Source organism: Trachemys scripta, chromosome 5, assembly GCF_013100865.1.
Source record: "Trachemys scripta elegans isolate TJP31775 chromosome 5, CAS_Tse_1.0, whole genome shotgun sequence".
NCBI lineage: Eukaryota > Metazoa > Chordata > Testudines > Emydidae > Trachemys > Trachemys scripta.
The window spans coordinates 121,299,816-121,322,717 of NC_048302.1; the positions used below are offsets into that span (position 1 = coordinate 121,299,816).

The 22,902-nt window shown below is 40.3% G+C and overlaps 1 protein-coding gene across 2 annotated transcripts in view; it reads left to right on the forward strand.

Annotated features, from left to right (window-relative positions):
• The first annotated feature begins 766 nt into the window (after nucleotides 1-766).
• MXD4 (MAX dimerization protein 4) overlaps nucleotides 767-22,902 on the forward strand; it is a 48,497-nt gene continuing 26,361 nt past the window's right edge. Inside the window, exons 1-3 of one of the 2 annotated variants that reach the window (XM_034770717.1) lie at nucleotides 767-967; nucleotides 1,520-1,616; nucleotides 13,275-13,304. In XM_034770717.1, the coding sequence (XP_034626608.1) occupies nucleotides 904-967; nucleotides 1,520-1,616; nucleotides 13,275-13,304 (191 nt within the window). In that variant the 5' untranslated portion in view covers nucleotides 767-903. Of the gene's footprint in view, nucleotides 968-1,516; nucleotides 1,617-13,274; nucleotides 13,305-22,902 lie in introns of both variants that reach the window. The other variant, XM_034770716.1, reaches the window with a different exon arrangement.

A 22,902-nucleotide genomic window follows, 5' to 3' on the forward strand; every position in this document is an offset into this window, starting at 1 on the left:
TTTACCCTGGTATCTTAAAAGCAAAATTTCCTGTGCCGAATGTATTTGCCTTACTTGCTGCAGCCCTACCACCCAGAAGTGGCTGCCTTTGGTGGTGCTATACATCTATACTATATAGTTGAGATACTTTACCATTCTTTGTCATGCAAGGCACTCTCTATATAACAATCCCTGGATGGTGGATGCATTTGTTTTATTTAGCAGTTTCATATCTCATGCATATGACTGCAGCTAGGGAAGGAGAGAAAGGACCGTAGGACTGCTATTCTAACACCTTAGCATTTATCCCCAGTCCCTAACTGAGCCGCAGCCCAGACTTCTCTTCCTCACAGCAACACAATAATTCCACCAGCACCATGGGTGGATGGGCCCCTCCTCCTTCACTTGCCTGAGCCCCTCCCCCTTCACTTGCTTGCGACAAGACACACCTCTCCAAAACTATTGGCTAGTTTCCCCCTGCTTATTTGCATAGCCTCCTCATCTCCAATCAGCAGCTGCTGACTGCTTAAAATGCATAAAGCCGGCCACTCAGTGAGGCTGGGGGCTGGGCCACCACGTGCTGTTGCTAAGCTTCGGCTTCTAAATTGTTACTGTAGTGGCTGACCTATCAGGGAGAAGATTCAGATCTGTCAACATTCTGTCTCCTAACCAGAGGGCGCTTGTCTGCTCTGATTGGCTCTACTTTAAGATTTAATCCCGCCTCTACCTAGAAATGCTATCTATGATTGGCTATACCAGTCGCCTGTCGCCTGTGTGTCAAATGTAGGTTGAGAGGTGGTTTATATAGGGGACTTGGAAGTCCCCAGCCTGTAAACTCAGTGCAGTTTTAATGCTTATTGCCTTCCTCAGCTGTTTGAAAGGCAGACACAGAGTTTGGGGGTAACTCAAAGAGCACACATAAAAATGGAGCTGAACTCTCTGTTAATTCTTCTGGAAGCAGCTGAGTATTTGGAAAGAAGAGACAGAGGTATTCAGAGAAATGACTAGCAGGCACTTCTAAACATTTCACTCTCTTTGTTGCGTGGGTATTCGGACGCCCTTTTCTCTGAGTCCATATTTCCTTCACCAGCAAAGGTGCCATGGGATTTAAACATGTTTTTGTCAGATGCATTGCAGAGAGGGGGGGAACAAATGCTATTTTCTTGCAAAATCTTTAAACAAACGAGCCCTGACTCGAGTCTGTTTGGATTGTATGTATGTTGCAGCATTCAGTATAGGTTACATTGTTGTGCATGTTGCCGTTTGTAATTATTGTATTGCCGTTTTCCTTTTCTCCTTGTCACAATGTTTCAAGACGTGCATGATCCAGCCATTTTTTTAAAATTTTTTTTTTTACTATTTACTCGGATGATCCTCCTATTTTGGCACTTTTTGTTTTGTTGTCTTTCTTTTAAAAATTCCCGAATAAAATCCAAACAAATCAACCAAAATTTTTGTTTTTTACCCTAGCGTTCCTGCAAAGGAGGAAAAAATGCATGGAAAAATATATTGCCACTAATGCTGACTTTGTCCCTAGAAGCAGAACATGGCTATGCATCAGTGTTACCCTTCGATAGTGACTATTCCAGAAAGAAAACAAAGGCAGGCACGCTGGCCAGAAAATCCCAGAATAACAGGTAATGGATGTACCGTCTTTTTCCACAGTGAATTGGCAACTTTTCCTATATGTCTAGCTTTATGTGCAGCGCATAGATGTATAAAAATAATAACTAATCCCGTGTCTTAGTTCCCAGTAGTCGCCATTTTTCCCCCTGTATGGGCTTGGCTCTGTTTTGATCTCTCATATAAACACTGCCACGCGTACACCATCGCCTTAGCACTCACTGGCTTTCTAAACCATCTGCACTCACGCTTCTTCCCCTGGTTTGTTAATGGGTGTGGGCGCTTTGATTTCCTATGTATTTTTAAAATAATCATCAAAATCCTGACTTCCCTTGCATGACACTAATTCCCTCCCAGTCCTTATTTACAGTCTCTTTATTGCTGCGAGATCAAATGCAGCCCCCAGTTGCAGTGTAACGCCGGGATCTTCATGGGGGGAGGGTGGGGGAGATGGGGAAAGGAGGGAAAATGTATCTCATGAACTTGGATTTATGTATGTATTTTAAAGTGTTTCGAGTGAACTTGACCTTTCCGGAGGGTCTGCTGCACCTTTGCTCTGGTCTGTGCATCCCCTGCACGAGCGAGTCCCTCTGCATGCAGTGAATCACAATGCATGCCATTATTATTATCAGCTGCCTTTTGTTTGTTTGTTTTTGTTTTTTCTTGCAGCCAGTACCTGTTCTATGGTCACCCTTAACTCAAGGTTTTCTGCGCAGCCTCCCTGCAGCTTGGTTTGGCTGACCAGGCAGTGCTCAGAGTGCACTGTCTACGTGCAGAAGGCTGTCTTAAAGAGACAGCGTCTCCTCTTTACGTAGGAATTCCTTTTTTTCTTGCACTTTATGCTCTTACACACACACACAGACAGACACAAATATGCCCAGATGGTTCCCTCCTTCTCCAAAACATGGGTGCTCTGCTCTTTACAATATGACTCCTTTAAAAAATTGTTTATGATGAGCCCTGCAGAATAGCCTAAAATGAACAAAACTTGCCCATGACTTATTTTCCAAATGAGGAAAGTTAGTCTGATCGGGCCAGTTCTTTGATCTCAGTTACTCCAGCGTAAATCCTGCACAACCCCAGTGCAGTCAATGGGATTACTCTGGATTTACAGTGGTGAAACGGGAAAGCAGAAAACAGCCTAGTTGTGGATATTAAATTTTGAAAATATTAACTAAACAAAAATCAAGCATTTCCCGTAGAAACATACAAGATCACAACAAGCTATGCTTGCAGTAACCACTGCAGAGCAAAGTGCTTGAACACAACTGAGGGAATAGAGGGTGTAAATCCTTCCTTCCCCATCCCTTACTCCAAACAGCGCTGATACTTCTGGGGATATAAATTTGGGAGGAGGGGGTAATAGTTAAATTGGTGTACAAAGATAAAGATCAGTTCATTTTAAAGGGGAGTGATCAGGAATCACAGTGGTACCTAGATTTGGAGACACTTTTCATCTCTGTAAATCATTTATCTCTGTTAATTTTTCCATAAAGTAACCATATTGTACAAAGGCAGTTAATTTAAACAGAATTCTTAGGGTTTCTAGTTCTAGAGTTCATGGACTTGTTCTGATCCTTGTTTCTTGTATGCAAGAGACAGAAATCTGTATTACTTATGGAAGCATTATTCTATCATTTCCTTTCTTGGGTTTCTCGCTGTCCACAGCAAAACAGTCATTTGTTTGAACTGTAAGCTGCTTTTAGGAATTTTTAGCAGAAGATATGTAAATCTATCTATTTCAGCAGAATTGAAAATTTTTTTGTTATAGGTTTGGTAGCATTATTTATCAAAGCCAGAACACGCAATACCACTGTTTGTCAGATATTTCTCACAATTTTTTCCCTCACTCTGATTCTTGTCACGCACACAAAAATGCTTTTTAAAAAATGCATAATGATCTTTTTATTATTTTCCTGCCAGCTTTATTGTTTTTAGACATGCAAGGGCTCATTCATACCTGGGTAGGGCAATACCTCTGGAGAAGTAGGGCCACAAATTCAGTTTTCATGTTTAGTTCACCATGGATATTTGTCCACCTCCTAAGGAAAACAACAACAACAACCTGCCGCTGGGCATACCTTACAGTCTCTCTATAACATAGACTTCTGGTTGGAAATAGCAGGATGTTGTGATAAGGCACATTGGCAGAGCCGTGTGGGCAGTCCTGCATTGTGCTTGCCTACAACATGCAGTTTTGTTTCAAATTTAAGTAACAGGTTAAAAACAGGCATCTCAACCTATGAGCTTATGATCCCAAATTCAGATCGCACCGCTGCTCTTATTTGTATTGGGAGCACAGGTGCTGGAACTAGGAGTGCTGGGGGTCTGCCGCACCCCCTGGATTGAAGTGGATTCCATTATATGCAGGCTTTATAGTTTGGTTCAATGACTCACAGCACTCCCACTATAAAAAATTGTTGCAGCACCCCTGATTGGGAGTTAATTGAATGGTTATTTGGATGTTGGATCACAGTCTCAGAGTGCATAGAATGTGAATGTAATGTTCAATTTGATCATGCAATCAAATCTGTATAAGCAATTCAGGGATTAAGAGGGGTAGACAACTGCCCAGAGTTTGGAGGATCCTAGGGGTGAGCGGGAGTGGAGAGAGGGAATTGCCTAGTGCAAAATTGCAGAACATTATTTTTCAGTAACTTGGTTATTTCTAAATCCTGTTTCTTCCAGCAGTCTCGGCAAGTTTGAAAACTAACCTTTGCATGTGTCATTTGAGCACAAATAAAAGCACACAAAGAATTATTTTTAAAGCCTGAAAAGCATCTCTTTCGTGCATGGATAACTTAAAAATGGGGCACATAATTGTACCAAACTTAAAAAAAAATAAATTAGTCTTTGGTCTGAGAACAAGTATGAAAAATTTCCTCTCCCTACACCCCAAAAAAGTTACAGGCAACTGGGGACACACGTGCATATGGGGGAAAGTGTTTCTTCAGCCGTAGCTGTGGCCATTACCAGAAAGTTATAATTAGACAGTCCATTGAAAGAGTTCATACTTTTTACATTTTTTGTTTGCTGATGTGTTTGTTTAAATATTACTTGGCAATTTTTAATTTTATGTTGATAGAGAAAACATTTTCATGTTACTGTGAAGGTGGTAGAAAATGCTGCTTGATGCCATTTTTGCCCTATCTTTGTATAATATGTATTAAATGTATTTATGATGAATTGATCTATAAGTTTCCTTTTATGATGTGCAATTTCTTGCCCTTGAGTCATATCTATATCTATCTATCTATCGATAGATATGTGTGTGTGTATGTGTGTTCCCACTTTACACAAAACAGATTTGAAAGGGTTTTTTATGTAAAACTTCTTTGTTTATGTAGCGTTCTCTCCTGAGATTTGGAAGTGTTCTCCTCAGATGATTATGACGAAAATCCCCTAGTAGATGAAATTGGATTTTTGTTTTCCAATCTGAATGGATGATTTGAGAGAGGCACACGTTTGTAATTGATTTTCCGGGGGAGGGAAGGTAAACCCAGGTCAGCCCTTCTTGTAATGGTGATAACTAGACAGTATTTGGTTGCAGTGCACCAAATGTCTCCTCTTGATAGAATAATAACACTAGTTCCTAAAAGCAATACAGTGGAGCTCCTAAAAAGTCTTACTAATATGCAGTTAGAATAAAATCAGGCTAGAAAAAAAGTCCGATTTAGTAGAGTTGTGTCTTGGAGGTTATAATGTTAAATTTTCAAATGTCTTTCCATCGAGTACAATGGGTGTAATGAAATGGATGTATTACAGATGTCTGCAATTTGTTCAGAGGGAATATTTCACAGAAGCAGAAAGTCAATGAAGTTCAGAAGATTACTTGGTTGCAGAAAGTTATTTGTTAATAGGAATTCACTGTAGCTTTCAGATAATTGGAGCTTTCTTGTTTTGTTTCCTGTTTGTGATGCCGACTTTAGAGAGATAAGCCTATACATTTTAGTGTTTATATAAGGGGCAAACCGGTAGCCTGAACTGACCCCCTTGTGGACAGTAATCCACATCACACTGCCAGTACATGTAAAACTAGACAGGCCTGATTCTCCATTGCCTTGTACTTTGTGCAGTCTCTTATCACTGTGAATAGTGGGTGTAAAATGCCCATTGTACCTTTACACGAGTGTAAAAGACTGCACAAAGCAGCAGACATTCAGGCCCAATCTGTGTTCTGTGCCCATGAAAAGATCAGAAGTAAATTAATACGCAGAATAAAATCTTAGTGCTCAATGCCTGTCTATTGGGTCACAGTTAAATTTACTGGCAGAGCAGGAAATGGAAGTCTGTGAAGTAGCCTGCTTGGCCTGTTAATTTAGGAGCTGATAAAAAGGAGGGAAAATGAAAGCAAAACTTAGGTTTATAAATATCCCAGCTGCATCTGTTGAAACTGATCAATATTTGATAATGTTTTTATGCCAATAAATAGAGTTGTGCACAATGTACTTTGCCCTGGGGAAGGGATACATGTACCAAAGAAGGTGGTGGGTCCAAACGGGATGATGTTTCAAATGAAAACATTGTTTAATGTCTCCATTCTTTCGTTAACATTGCACGTCTGTCACTGCAAACCAGTCTCTGGCCCCTATCTGGCAAGCTTCTCTTTGCAGACTAGAGGGGTGTGAAATTGTTCACCCAAAACTTTCTTAGCCAAAAAATGCAGATTTGGGTCAACTGAAACATTTTGTGAATTCGTGTTGACTTTGGTGAATTGTTTCAGTTGCAGTGGAAAAAAGAAAAAAACTCCAGAAATGTCAAAAGGAACCATTTTGACATTTCTGAAATGTTTCATTTTAATTTTTTTTCCAGGCTAGATTCACACACCAAAACCAGTAAATGTGCCCCTCTTATAACCATTAGCCCGATGCTTAGGGCACTCACCTGGGATGAGAGAGCCCCAGGTCTGAATCCTCCACTCTGGAGCAGGGACTTGAATCCTAACCATTGGGCTATCAAGTCATTCTGGCCCAAAGATTATTAAAGTATTTCATATAAAGTGTCACAGCTTCAGCAGGAGAGGCTGAGAGACCCACCCCAGAATAGCCTGTGTGGTAAGGCACTCATCTGGGATGGGGAAGACCCGTTTCAAGTCCATACTCCAAATCAGGCAGAGCAGGGATTTGAACATGAGTTTCCCACATTCCAGGGTGGTGCTCTAACCACTGGGCTAACGATTAGCAGAAGAGCACCACTTCCCTCTCCTCTGACTGTGAATCTAGCCCTTCATTTCCTTTCCTTTTATTAAAAATACCCAAAACATTTAGTTCAACCCAAAATAAATTTTTTCTAACTTTTTTGATTCACTGAAAATTCTGAAATATTTTGGATTCCGTTCAACCTGAACTGAGAGCTTGTTTTGATTTCCTGCCCTCCCACCTGAATTGTCAGAGAATGGACGATTCAGTTATTTGCCCAGCTCCAATGCAGATGGACCTCTACACGCAGAGGAAGCAGTTTAGGGATTAGGGCCTATTTTCCTTCATTTTTTAAATGAAAGGCTGAGAATAAAATACCATAAAATCCAGACTGTGGAAACACAACAATCTCTTTTGCGCTCTCTGAATTCATTGTATCCTTCTTGTTGTTTTTCCCCCAGGAAAAATAGGTGTGAAGGAAAAAGATCTATCTTAGAGAACGCATTAAAAAAATTAATTCTAGTGTTACACTAATAGATCAACTTACAAGATGTATTTTATCACCAATGAGGAACTATAGTATATATGACAGTAGCAGTCTTTTTTTTTTTTTTTTAAACACATAAAGTCACCAAATCAGAAGCAATGTCAGGCCTCGCTCTTACACACAGGTTTATCATACAAACTCTTGAACCTCACTAGAGTCAAGGCTCTGCATAAGGGTCTGCACCAATGTATCTATTTGCAGAATCCCAGCCCGCATCCATAATACTGGCAAAATTCTGCTTTGAGGCGGAACTAAAAGAGAAACATTTTTAAGAGATACTGTGTGGTCAGTTAAAGAAAAGGGGAGGGCTTTCAAATAAATGAATGCAGAACTGAGTGAGGTTGTAATCTAACCACTCAAATTCAGGTAATTCCAAAGTTAGGCCCTGATCCTGCAACATACAGCCCAGCTGCAGATTGGTGTGCTGGCACCGAGCTCTAGTAAAGCCCATTGAGACCTTCAAGTTGAAAATGCAACCTTATCTCTGCCCCATGCATGTCTATTACATTGCAGACTCTTATTAGATGATCACATGCTGTTTCTTAAATAATACATTGTCACATTTATTTATGTGTTTTTCTTCCAATGTGGATATATGTATGTAGCATCTTATGGAACTTACCACTCTCTTTGTTCTTGTGTTTTGGCCTGGGCTAATATTTCTAATATACTGTATTTTCAGTGCTGACAATACACCAGTATTGCTAGGTGTCACTCACCATCATTTTAAGCACACGTTCTACGATGCTGCTCTAATAGACATGGGGCTTAAAATAATGGCGGCAGCCCGTAGCTTATCTATGGCTCCCAGTGTTTGAACTGTAGTAGTGCCTGGAGCGCACAGACTAGGTTATGACGTGACCGAAGAGGAAGATGAGACAGATGGGTGGGGCAAGGGGAGAGGAAGATGAGTAAACGGGAAAGCAGTCAAACTACAGAACATTGTGCAGAGGTCTCAGCTCACCACCTGCACAGCCAGCGTCAGCTGGTAGGCAGAGCCCTAGCCTTTTAACCTTAATTTTGATATTTCTTTACATCTGAGCATTTTAACATGTAGTCTTAACATTGCACTAACATGATATCTGAAAGATAACTTCCTAGGGGTACTTTAAAAAAAACTGGAATAAAGATGTGGAGGGGAAAGAGCTTTTGTCTTCACTATTATGAAACTCTGCTGGTTTGTGAAATATTGCAATCAGAGCATATAAATGCCATAATCTAGAATTACTTGGCTAGAGACTCTAGGTGCTGCCACCCCTGACTCCAACTATAGAAGAAAACATGCCCCATAATCCTTATTTGATCATTTGCATTTTAAAAGAATCAGAGCGTAGAATTTCACACCTGGTTAATCACCATTTAACTACTTGGTACTAGATAATGAATGCTAATGCTGTCACATCTAGATGTAGCCATTACTATTTGCAACAGCTGCTTTGCAGATAGTGGCACAAAGTAGCCAGAGTTTCTGTGTATCTGGACTCTCTTCTTTCTCCTTAGGAAATGTTTGTGGCAAACATTCCCCTACCCAGTCCCTTCTATTTCTCCTCTGCTTATGGCTGGTCCACACACAGTTTTGTGCTGAAATAACAAAAGATACGGATTAAAATCACTGTAGTTATTTTGGTGCAAGTATGTGTGTAAATCTGCCCTTAGATTTCTTCCCGTCTGCCCTCTGGGATCTGTGGAAAGCAGAGGATACAGGCTGAGGAGTGGCAGAAATATTGGTTCTCCCTGGGGCAGTGCTCTGTGCTTCTCAGAACTGAAGGAGTGAAAAATAGTAATTACTTATAGAGAGCTTTATCCTCTCAAAGAACTGTACAGCCTTTCCTGATGAGCCCTCATTGTGTGGGGAGGTAGGTATTACAGAACTATTAATAACTCCCATTTTACAGCTGGGAAACTGGCAGGTTGTGTGTCAGATCTCAGATTTCTTCAATGCCTAAACCACTAGCAGGGGTGCTATAACAATTTTTATAGTAGGGGTGCTGAAAGTAGAAACCAGGTATTTGGTTGTTATTACTACTTCAAGCCAGGGGGTGCTACAGGTCTTGAAGGTGTATCCAGAAGCTCTATTTGCTTCCTTCCACCCCAGTCTCACGTTGGGGGTGTGACGCATGGCTTGAAAGGGTTAAACATCCTGCAAAAGAAATAACTCTCAAAAGATATGTGGAGAAATAATGTTTGTGTTTTTGTGTATTTACATATGTAGGGTCCACAACATAATCAACAGTCCCTGTCTATGCTGTATTCTGATAATTCAGAGGGCAAAAGAACATCCTAGCATGTAAATGAATTGTAAGCACTGGATATCTCGGCATTCATCTCTTTGACATGTACTGTGAATGGTGGAGAAACAAGCAAATTGCCTTATGCTAAGTACCAGTGATGGACCTCCTTCAAAGTCATGCTAATTATCTTTTGAACTCCAGTTTGTCAAAAGACATGAAATTGTATTAAAGATCCTTGGGTCCTGATTCTGTTCTCTCAGATCTGCTTAGGCTTCATCAGGGGAAGTTTGAGTCTCAGGACTGAGGTCTTGGTTATGCTGGTACACCCTGAATGTTCTATTTGGATATTGGACTATAACCTGTGAACTGTTTCTGAAAGAACTCTTTGCAACTACAATGGTCGCCATCTATGCTATGAATCTGAACCTCAATGAATTGAACTCATGTCTATATGTATATTGATCTTTTAACCATACTCTCTCTTTTGTTTTTTAATATATTTTAGTTTAGTTAATCAGAATTGGCTGTAGTATGTATTTGGGTAAGATCTGAAATATTCAAAAACCTGGGAGATAATGTGTTCGATCCTTTTGGGATTGGTAGATGCGATATATGATGTGATAAGATTTTCAGAAATCACATATTTAACTTGGGTACCTGGATGGAGGCCTTAGGCTGGATCACTTTAAGGGAACTGTGTTGTTTGGATTTCCGAGTAACCAGTAAGGTGATAAAGAAGCTATTTTATGCTCACTGGGTATATCTAAATATTGGAATATCCACCAGGTTTTTGGGGTTTGGCTGCCCCATTCTTTGCAGTTCACCCTAATTGAGTGACCACAGCTGGCTCCCCACTAGGACCCCGGTCACAGTGGCATAGTCGTGCTTGGATACACATTACCACAGGTTAATTGGGTTATTGGATCAGAACCCACATGCTTGTCAAAAATTAATTTTGATATTGGAGAGTTTAAGGGTTAAAAGTCAGTTACAGTGAGCGACCTGTGATCAAGATCCTGACAGAAAAAGCCTGGAAGAATTGTGCTCACAGGGCGGGGTGGGGAGGGGGGTTGTCTTTTACGGAAAAAGGCCCCAAAGCAGGAACTGAAAAATCTGTTAATTGCCAGTGATAAGGAAGCAGACTCAGCGAAAATGCTTGCAGTGAGAAACCAGCAGCTTGAACTTGAACAAGCTTAGAGAATAAAGGAATTCTGTCTTTGTTTTGGGGGTCTGTGTATGTAACACAACTATATAATCTTATGTGATAAACTGATAAAAAGGCAGATCACATTTTTGGCCTACCACTGTTGCTCTGATTATGTTTAAATGGTTTTCACATGATTATTTTGAGCAGGAAATAATGTGTATATGTATTCCCATTGTGTTGCTCTATTTATGATATGGTGCATTTAGTTTAAGATTTAAAATATATAGAAAAAATGTTTTTTAAACAAGATACCAACTCATACATGACCTGTTCAACTCTCACTAAAATCAATGGGGAGGTTTCCACGGAAGCCTGGATTGGGCTCAGAGACCCTGATCCTTCAAAAGTTTACACATGTTCCGACCCTTACGTGAGTAGTCCCATTTAAGTCCGTGCATAAATATTTGCAGGATCAGGGCCATAGTGGGTAGACTTGGACCAGGAAAAAAACATTTTAGGGTCTGATCATCAGTGATTACTGGGACACTACCAAATTCACGGTCCCTTTTGGTCAATGTCATGGTTATAGGATTTTTAAAAATCTATGATTTCAGCTACTTAAATCTGAAATTTCGCGGTGTTGTAATTGTAGGGGTCCTGACTCAAAAAGGAGTTGTGGGGGAGGGGGTCGCAAGGCTATTGTAGGGGGAGTTGCGGTATTACTACCCTTACTTCTGCGCTGCTGCTGGCGGCGGCGCTGCCTTCAGAGCTGGGCAGCTGGAAAGCAGCGGCTGATGTCTTGGAGCCCAGCTCTGAAGGCAGAACCGTGGTCAGCAGCAGCACAGAAGTAAGGATGGGATGGGATGGTATTGCCACCCTTTCTTCTGCGCTGCTGCGTGCAGAGCTGGGCCCTCAGTCAGCAGCCACCACTCTCTGGCCACTCAGCTCTGAAGGCAGCAGCGCAGAAGTAAGTGTGGCATGATATGGTATTATCACCCTTACTTCTGGACTGCTGCTGGCGGGGCGCCGCCTTCAGAGCTGGGTGCCCGGCCAACAGCCGCCACTTTCCAACCACCCAGCTCTAAAGGCAGTGCAGATTAAGGATGGCAATACTGCGACACTCCCCACCCCCGCAATTCCCTTTTGGGTGAGTAGCCCCAATTTGAGAAACAGTGGTTTCCCCTGTGAAATCTGTATAATACAGGGTAAAAGCATACAAAAAACTAGATTTCATGGGGGGAGACCAGATTTCACGGTCTGTGATGCGTTTTTCATGGCCATGAATTTGGTAGGGCCCTAGTGATTATACGTGATCATCGCTTTGTTTTCCCTGTGCAGCCAGATGGGTACATTGGTTGCAGTGTTCACATCAATAAGAAATTTCAAATATGCTGCAACATCTATGTGGGCGGTTTGCTTAAGAGCCAGCTACATGCTTCTGTAGGGAACGATCGATGGCCCTGTGCTGCACCTGGTAACTACACATGTCTTAGAATGGACTGTGCTCTTTACACCTAAGGCATATGAACAAAGCAACCTCTGTCAGCACATAGTGCACAGAAGCTGGTTGGGTTTCTAACGTACTGTTGGAAAACTGATTCACAAACTCTGTTTGCATGGATCTTGATGCTGTAATGTGTTACGCCATAAAAGCTGCTGCTGCCTTCATATTCATGATCTTCACATACTGGAATAATAAAAATCTGTTTCCATTCTGAGAGAACTAGAACTACTGGTCCAGGAAATGACTGGTTTTGTAATAGTGACAATAATTTCATCTGAGAAATGTTTTTAATTTCAGTTGTATAAATATAATTATTGTTTCTGTCTGAATCTGTTTTTTTTAACAGAGTTTTCAATGGTAGGTTCAATTTTTCTACAATAGGAAAATAGTCCTAATTTCTTGGAAGTTTTTATTTTTATTTTTTTTAAAGTTCTAGGTTTCTGATCCGTACATAGGTTTAATAAAAGAAAAGATGCATCTTTTCTGCATTAAGACTGATATTCACAATTACCGCAGCTGTTAAATGGTGATCAATCGTTTTGTTTTTGTTTTTTTCCTGCTTCCCTCAGAGTCTCCCAGAAACTAAGTTTTGAATCTCTTCTTTTGGGATTTCCTCCCTCCTGTTCTTACAGTTCTTATCTTTTACCAATTGGATCTTGCAACTGTTTTTTGTTTGTTTGATCTTTTTTTCCTTTTCTCCATGGCTGAAAATGTTGTGTGGTTTGTTTCTCTTACCACTTGGGTCAAATTAAGAGGCAGATTTGTGCTTAGTGCCTGAAGACCCTTTAATAAACTTTTCTGTACAAATTGTAGTCTGTCTGTGCAAAAAGATTTACCCATGCAAATGCTGTAGTTAGATATTCTAGGGAAACAACTAAAAGATGTTGACACCTTGAAGACTTTCAAAAGCTATGTTAAAAGCAACCAATTTAAAACATATATTGCATTAAAATCCATGTGAAGTCTAAGCTTTAGTTTTGTTTATAATATGTTTTAATTTGCAGGCTTTTAACATCTTTTTTTGAAAGCCATATAGGTGACATTTTTAGCTATTCTAAAATCCAGTACTCATCATTCTAAAAATTTTTTTTTCTATTTTTAATAGGTCATCACACAACGAACTAGAAAAACATAGGTAAGTTATGAAAAGAAAGTGTAATTATCTAGAAAAAGCATCGTAGATGTTTGGATGACCATGTATGGACAGGGATATGGTGTTAGAATGGTGTTCTGAATGAACCATCTAAACTTATAGCTGATGAATACTGTACTTATAGAAGTATAACTTTAATATTAATTATGTTATTAAAGAAGTTGATTTCCCTAGTTGTTTGCTAGCAAACCTTAAGAGTTATAAATACAATAGAAATTGAGTTATCATGATTTAGCTGCATGGATTTGGGGCTAGGGGAGGAATATGAAATGCAGAATTACTTTACTGTTTAACAACATTTAAAGTAAACTTGTGTGTCATAGAGGAAGGATTTAGTCTTGCAACTCCCACTCTATGTAAACTCATTGCAAACAAATTTCCCATTAACTCAGCTTCCTTACAGAGACAGCAGGTTCCATCCAGAGGATTATGTTCAGGGCTGGAAGTGTCTGCAACACTTTGAAAAACTATTATTTATTAATTAAATAAGTTCACAAAACCCTTTAGGCCCAGAATTTTAAATAGTTTCTTCATAACTATAGTAACAGCTACACATGCAAAATGTGTGTGAACAATTTTGGGGTCTGGACTCTTTTTTTTTTTTTCTGAAGAGGCCATGCATCCTAAGGCAGTTACTAGAGCTGAAGACAATGTATGCAAACAAACTATGTAATATCGAATAGGTGACAAATATGACTCATGAAATTATGCACACAGATTTGATGCATGCTTCAGACTGTGTGAAGGGTGGTTGACAGACTTTTACTGTATTGCTTCCAAAGGGAACGGTGATATTTGTAATGCTGAAATTTTCTTCCTGTCCTATCCCAAAATAGGACGAAGAAACTTAATCACAATTTCTTTATTAAAGTTCCTGTCACCATGCTTTCACCTTGTTGTTTTTTCATCCTCCTTGTCCTTGATCTTCTGTTCAATCTCTTAGTACCCTTCCCTGCTCTGTCACTACCAATCTATCTTTACTGAGTATCCATTTCCCCCCATTCCTCTTTTATTATCTCAGCATGTAGTTTCCTATTTCTCCCTCTGCTCTAGTTCTGAGCACATTTAAGCAGCACAGTGTGGGGGAGGCATTAGCACTGCATGCAGGTGCAGGAAAGGAGTGGTTTTTTTTATATAATATATAATCACATTTCAGTTTCTCACTTTGAGTTCTGCAATGCGTCTCTTCACATGCATGTTAATAGTACTTGCTACTGTGGCATTTTCTCTCTGCAGTTTACTTACTTTCACATTGGAACTTGAAGATATAGCTTCTAATTGCATTTAGTTAGCAATATTTAATTGTAATTACATACTGCAGGTCCTAAAGTTAAACTGTAGTTGAAGTCAAATTTTCAGATAGCCTTAATCCAGCCTGCAACCATGAATGTGTAAAATTAAGAACATAAGAATGACCATACTGGGTCAGATCAGTGGTCCATCTAGCCCAGTAACCTATCTTCTCACAGTAACCAATGCCAGATGCTTTTGGCAGTTGGAGATTTAGGGACACCCAGAACATGAGATTGCATGCCTGACCATTTTGGCTAATAGTCATTGATGGACCTATCCTCCATGAATTTATCTAACTCTCTTTTGAACCCAGGTATACTTTTGGCCTTCACATCATCTCCATGGTAACAGGTTCCATGGGTTGACACTGTATTGTGTGAAGAAGTACCTCCTTATGTTTGTTTTAAACCTACTGCCTGTTAATTTTGTCAGGTGACCCCTAGTCCTTGTGTTATGTGAAGGGATAAAATAATGTTTCCCTATTCACTTTCTCCACACCATTCATGATTTTATCCCTCAGTCATCTCCTTTTCTATAATGAACAGTTCCAATCCTGTTAATCTCTTTTTATGTAAAAGCTGTTCCCTTCCCCTAATCATTTATGTTACCCTTCTCTATAAATTTTCCAATTCTAATATATATAATTTTTTTTTTTTGAGATGGGGCAACCAGAACTGCACATAGTATTCAAGGCATGGGGATCCCATGGACTTATATACTGCCCTTATGATATTTTCTGTCTTATTATCTATCCCTTTCCTAATGGTTCCTAACATTCTGTTAGCTTTTTTGAGTGCCCCTGCACATTGAGTGGATGTTTTCAAAGAACTAACCACAAAGACTCCAAGAGCTCTTTCTTGAGTGGTAACAGCTAATGAAGACCCAATAATTTTGTGTGTATAGTTGGGAATTTTTTTTCCAGTGTACATTACTTTGCATTTATCAACAGTGAATTTCATCTGCCGTTTTGTCACCAATCACATAGTTTAGTGAGATCCCTTTGTAACTCTTCACAGTCAGCTTTGGAGTTAACTGTCTTGAGTAATTTTGTATCATGTGCAAACTTTGCCATCTCTAGATATTTAAACTCACTCAGTGCTTACATCTTAGGAGAAATAAAAGTTCACTCAATGCCTATGTTTCTGCATTTGGGCATGAGCACTGCTGCCTTGCTCTAGGCGACCGGGTGCCTATCTGCTGCCTAAGCCCCAGAGCAATTCATGAATGGGGGTAGACATGCTCAAAGGCTGCCTACTGGATTGGGTCCCATTCAGAATCTGGCTGGAGGAGGAAGTGGTGGTGCTCACCTTAAAACTTGTAGTCCAGTGGTTAGAACATTTCCTGGGATGTGGGCGACATCTCTTTTTGGCCCAGTGACTGTTTTTATCCACAGTCACTGGGTCAAAGAGAGCTAAAGAGGGAATGACTCTGTAGCCCAGTGGTTATGGCACCCACCTGGGAGGTGGGAGACCCAGGATCCCCTGCCCCAATCATTCTTTCATTATTTATCCACAGTGGAACAGCTTCAACAGGAGACATGGAGAGAAGCCCACATCAGAATATCCCATCACCCAGTGGTTAGAGCCCTGCTTCTGAGAGGGGTGGGAGACCCCTGTTCAAATTCTTTCTCGCCCATCAGCAAAGAGGGGAACTGAGTCTCTAAAAGTTATAAGGTCGGCACCCCCCTCCTCCTCTGCTATTTCGTGTGGAGGGACGCAGGCATCTAACTCATTCCATCCTGAAAGAAATGTCTTCGGCACCATAGGCGCCAACTTTCTCCGGCACCGGTGGGTGCTCGCACCCCCCCACCGCTGGCCCCGCCCCAACTCCACCGTTTCCCTGCCCCACCCCCATTCCAACTCCTTCCTCAAAGTCCCCTCCCCAACTCCACCCCCTCTCTGCCCCTATTGGACCCCTTCCCCAAATCCCTGCCCCGGCCCCGCCTCTTGCCTGAGCGCGCCGTGTTCTCCCTCCTCCCCCCCTTCCTCCCAGCCATGCGAAACAGCTGTTTTGTGGCGCAAGCGCTGGGAGCTAAGTGGAAAAAGCGGGTACACAGCACGCTCCGGGGAGGAGGTGGAGTGGAGGTGAGCTGGGCGGGGAGCTGCTGGTAGGTGCTGAGCACCCACCCATTTTTCCCCGAGGGTGCTCCAGCCCCGGAGCACCCATGGAGTTGGTGCCTATGTTCTGCACGTAAGCCTGCAGGCGGCAGGTTCCTGTTTGTAGAACGCTAACCAGAGATAGGCGCCTCCCTGCACCCTGCCTCTAAGTTCTTGTCTCTGAGAGAGGGGCTTGACTTCGCAGCACCCTGGCTGTCAGCATCTCCCATTGACTAGCTTAGGCGGCTACCTGCCTTGTGTGCTGACTTTTGGTTGCATCCTAAGGTGCCCGTCTCTTTCCATTCATTGTATAGGGAGCCTGGGCGCCTGACTCGGCTGTGTGGATCACAGTGTTGTTCCTGTGATTTTTCTACGTGCCTAAAAGTTTCGTGTTATAATGCCTAAGTCCCTTTGTGAATCCGGGCCCTAAAAATCTGGAGTCTAGTCTAGTCTTGTGCATCATCAACAGAACTGTTGATTAAATCCCAGTCAGTTACAGCTTTGGAAACCTACAAAGAGCAACGGGTTTACCCAGGTGTCATGCAGGGCATAATTTAAAGACTATGAGGATTGACAAGTGTAACAAAAGGTCTAATTTGGCCTGCAAATCCTTATTAGTGATAATGGCATGAGAAATCTAGAACCCAGGTTGAGTTTTCAAGGCTGACAATTAGAAAAACTTTTTTTTTTTAATTGTATACTGAGCACAGAATCTGTGATGGACAATAAACATGGAATTCCACAATGCCTTTCCTTACAGTATGTTTTCAGTGTGTATCCAAAGGGATCAACTTAAGTTTCAACCTTCAATTTAATGGCTTTGCCATTGTGGATTGAACTGGGGCCTCAACATATTGCGTGAGTAATAATCATTTTCTGAACAGTGAGACTTTACCTTCAAATTTTTTGGGGGTGTAGAAAGACGATGGAAGCATGGCCTTCTTCCCAAATTAAGCTCTCTATTTACTAAGCATGCTATAGTGTATATGTTCCTGTTACAGCTTGTGAAATATTACCCTTTTTCATTCTCACTGGCTGGGACTTGTGCATAAAAATCTGTGTCTTAAATTTATTGCACAAACTTCATTTGGGGTCAATTAATTTTTAATCTGTTTTTTCCCTGAAGCAGATATGGTGGTTTAGCTTGCTGCAGACTGGTTATTCAAATCTGCTTTCAGTTTCAGGGAATTCAATGAGAGTTATGCATGCCTATCTGAGAGCAGAATTGGGCCTGCTGTGTTGTGAAATATGCAGTTCAGGTTCCAGAAATAGTGCTAAATGTGAACATTTAACCTAGCAGATAATAAACAATGCTAGTGAAAAGCATAATGCTATCTCTTCATAGCAGTTTAAATTGGGTCCGTCCTTTCAATGCTTTTGATCCAGGTAAAGCATCATTTTCTTGTTGCAAAATACTGACATTCACAAAAATGGCAAGTTTTGTTCTATTTTTTTCTTTGGTTACTTTGTTTGGGTTTTGTTTTTTAATAGATTAAACTGAACTTTGTAGGTATATATTTTTATAGGTGGAGACCAAGCCCTATTTGACAGCAATAGGAGGCTTCCAGGGAGATCCTTGTTTTGTATTGTTTTCAGTGTTAAATAGTTATTTTTTTCCCTACACTTGCGTACATATCACTGTAGCCCATAGCATGTCGCTCTGGAGACCAAACCATGACAACTATATCATACACAGGAGTGCAAGGTATTAATTTTAACATCTTTTTATTAGGGCTGTTGATTAAACACAGTTAACTCACCCAATTAACTAAAAAAAAATTAATCGTGATTGATTAATCTCACTGTTAAACAATAGAATACCAATTGAAATTTATTAAATATTTTTGGATGTTTTTCTACATTCTCAAATATATTGATTTCTATTACAACACAGAATACAAAGTGTACAGTGCTCACTTTATATTATTATTTTCGATTACAAATATTTGCACTGTAAAAATGATAAAAGAAATAGTATTTTTCAATTAGCGTCATACAAGTACTGTAGTGCAATCTCTTTATCGTGAAAGTGTAACTTACAAATGTAGATTTTTTTTTTTTTTTGATTGCATAACTGCACTCAAATACAAAACAGTGTAAAACTTTAGAGCCCACAAGTCCACTCGGTCCTACTACTTCTTGTTCAGCCAATCACTAAGACAAATAAGTTTGTTTACATTTACAGGAGATACTGCTGCCTGCTTCTTATTTACAATGTCACCTGAAATTGAGAACAGGCGTTCGCATGGCACTTTTGTAGGCAGCGTTACAAGGTATTTATGTGCCAGATATACTAAACATTTGTATACCCCTTCATGCTTCGGCCACCATTCCAGAGGACATGCTTCCATGCTGATGATGCTTGTTAAAAAAAATAACGCATTTATTAAATTTGTGACTGAACTCCTTGGGGGAGAATTGTATGTCTCCTGTTCTTTTATGCCCGCATTCTGCCATATATTTCATGTTATAGCAGTCTTGGATGATGACCCAGCACATGTTCGTTTTAAGAACACTTTCACAGAAGAGTTGACAAAATGCAAAGAAGGTACCAATGTCAGATTTCTAAGAATAGCTACAGAACTTGACCCAAGGTTTAAGAATCTGAAGTGCCGTCCAAAATCTGAGAGGGACGAGGTGCTGAACATGCTTTCAAAAGTCTTAAAAGAGCAACACTCGGATGCGGAAATTACAGAACCCAAACCACCAAAAAAGAAAATCAACCTTCTGCTGGTGGCATCTGACTCAGATGATGAAAATGAACATGCGTTGGTCCGTTTTGCTTTGGATCGTAATCAAGCAGAACCCATCATCAGCATGGACGCATGTCCTCTGGAATGATGGTTGAAGCATGACGGGACATATGAATCTTTAGCGCATCTGGCACATAACTATGTTGCGACACTGGCTACAACAGTGCCATGAGACCACCTGTTCTCACTTTCAGTTGACATTGTAAACAAGCAGCAGCCAGCATTATCTCCTGCAAATGTAAACAAACTTGTTTGTCTGAAGTAGGACTGAGTGGACTTGTAGGCTGTAAAGTTTTACATTGTTTTATTTTTGAATGCAGTTATTTTTTGTACATAATTCTACATTTGTAAGATCAACTTTCATGATAAAGAGATTGCACTGCAGTATTTGTATTAGGTGACTTGAAAAATACTATTTCTTTTGTTTTTTATAGCTCAAATATTTGTAATCAAAAATAAATATAAAGGGAGCACTGTACACTTCGTATTCTTGTGTTGTAATTGAAAATGTAGAAAACGTCCAAATATATTTAAATAAATGGTATTCTATTATTGTTTAACAGCGCGATTAATCGCACAATTAATTTTTTTTAATCTCTTGACAGCACTACTTTTTATACATATTAATATTCCTAAATGTAAAGGTAACAGTCTATTATAGCAGCACTCAAAAAGCTGATCTAACCCTACTGGAAGTGCTTTGGTGTTGGTCTCTTAAACTAGCTATGCTGCTTGGTGTAAGTCAGGCATGATTTTAATCCATTTCTGCTGGGAAATCTGAACTCAATATGTTGTATTTGTTGGCTAGAACTCAATATGTTGTATTTGTTGGTTTAGTTTATTTTTTGCATTTAGCACCGAAACCAGTATTCAAACTTAGGTGCTAATGTGTGGCACTTGAAACAGACTTTCAGGTGCTTGGCTGTAGGTTTAGCTGCCTCCCTGTCAGTGCTCAGGTTTAAAATTTGGACTCATAACTAGTTCTGTCCTACTATCACCACATGTTTCACAGGAACTGCCTAACATCAAGGCCCCACACACTGTGTGGCAAAGTAAATCTAAATTCTGTCGCAAGGCCCTTTTTAATCTACATAAGAATGGCCCTACTGGGTCAGACCAAGGGTCCATCTAGCCCAGTATCCTGTCTTCCGATAGTGGCCAGTGCCAGGTGTCCCAGAGGGAATGAACAGAACAGGTAATCATTAAGTGATCCATCCCGTCGCTCATTCCCAGCTTCTGGAAAACAGAGGCTAGGGACATCGTTCCTGCCGATCCTGGCTAATAGCCATTGATGGAGCTATCCTCCATGAATTTATCTAGTTCTTTTTTGAATCCTGTTATGGTCTTGGCCTTCACAACATCCTCTGGCAAGGAGTTCCACAGGTTGACTGTGTGTTGTGTGAAGAAATACTTCCTTTTATTTGTTTTAAACCTACTGCCTATTAATTTCATTTGGTGGCCCCTAGTTCTTGTGTTTATGAGAAGTAGTAAACAACACTTCCTTATCTACTTTCTCTACACCAGTAATGATTTTATAGACCTGAATAATATCTCCCCTTAGCCATCTCTTTTCCAAGCTGAAAAGTCCCAGTCCTATTAATCTCTCCTCATATGGAAGCCGTTCCATACCCCTATTCATTTTTGTTGCCCTTTTCTGAACCTTTTCCAATTCCAATATATCTTTTTTGAGATGGGGCAACCACATCTGCATACAGTATTCAAGATGTGGACGTACCATAGATTTATATAGAGGCAATGTGATATTTTCTGTCCTATTATCTATCCCTTTCTTAATTATTCCCAGCATTCTTTTTGCTTTTTTGACTGCCGCTGCACATTGAGTGGATGTTTTCAGAGAACTATCCACAATGACTCCAAGATCTCTTTCTTGAGTGGTAACAGCTAATTTAGACCCCATCATTTTATATGTATAGTGGGATTATGTTTTCCAATGTGCATTACTTTGCATTTATCAACATTAAATATCATCTGCCATTTTGTTGGCCAGTCACCCAGTTTTGAGAGATCCTTTTGTAGCTCTTCGCAGTTTGCCTGGGTCTTAACTATCTTTAGTAATTTTGTATCATCTGCAAATTTTGTCACCTCACTGTTTACCCCTTTTTCCAGATCCTTTATGAATATGTTTAATAGGACTGGTCCCAGAACAGACCCCTTGGGGACACCACTATTTACCGCTCTCCAGTCTGAAAACTGACCATTTATACCAGGGGTTCTCAAACTGGGGATCGGGACCCCTCAGGGGGTCACGAGGTTATTACATGGGGGGGTCGCAAGCTGTCAGCCTCCACCCCAAACCCCGTTTTGCCTCCAGCATTTATAATGGTGTTAAATATATAAAAAAGTGTTTTTAATTTATAAGGGGGGTCGCACTCAGAGACTTGCTGTGTGAAAGGGGTCACCAGTACAAAAGTTTGAGATTCATTGATTTATACCTACCCTTTGTTTACTATCTTTTAACTAGCTACCAGTTCATGAGAGCACCTTCCCTCTTATCCTGTGGCAGCTTATTTTGCATAAGAGCCTTTGCTGAGGGACCTTGTCAAAGGCTTTCTGAAAATCTAAGTACACTATATCCACTGGATCCCCTTGGTCCACATGCTTGTTGGCCCCCTCAAAGAATTCTAATAGATTGGTGAGGCATGATTTCCCTTTAATAAAACCATGTTGATTCTTCCTCAACAAATTATGTTCATCTATATGTCTGACAATATTGTTCTTTATTATAGTTTCAACCAGTTTGCCTGGTACTGAAGTCAGGCTTACAGGCCTGTAATTGCCAGGATCACCTCAGGAGCCCTTTTTAAAAATTGGCATCACATTAGCTATACTCCAGTCATCTGGTACAGAAGCTGATTTAAGTGATAGGTTATAAACTACAGTTAGTAGTTCTTCAATTTCACATTTGAATTCCTTCAGAACTCTTGGGTGAATACCATCTGGTCCTGGTGACTTATTGCTGTTTAATTTATCAGTTTGTTTCAAAACTTCCTCTAATGATACCTCAATATGGGACAGTTCCTCAGATCTGTCACCTAAAAAGAATGGCTCAGGTTTGGGAATCTCCTTCACATCCTCTGCCGTGAAGACCGATGCAAAGAATTCATTTAGTTTCTCCGCAATGGCTTTATTGTCTTTGAGTGCTCTTTAGCACCTCGATCATCCAGTGGTTGTTTAGCAGGCTTCCTGCTTCTGATGTACTTAAAAAAAAATATTTGCTATTACTTTTTGAGTCTCTGGCTAACTGTTCCTCAAATTCTTTTTTTGGCCTTCCTAATTGTATTTTTACACTTCATTTGCCAGAGTTTATGCTCCTTTCTATTTTCCTCACTAGGATTTAACTTCCACTTTTTAAAGGATGCCTTTTTGCCTCTCACTGCTTCTTTACTTTGTTGTTTAGCCACGGTGGCTCTTTTTTAG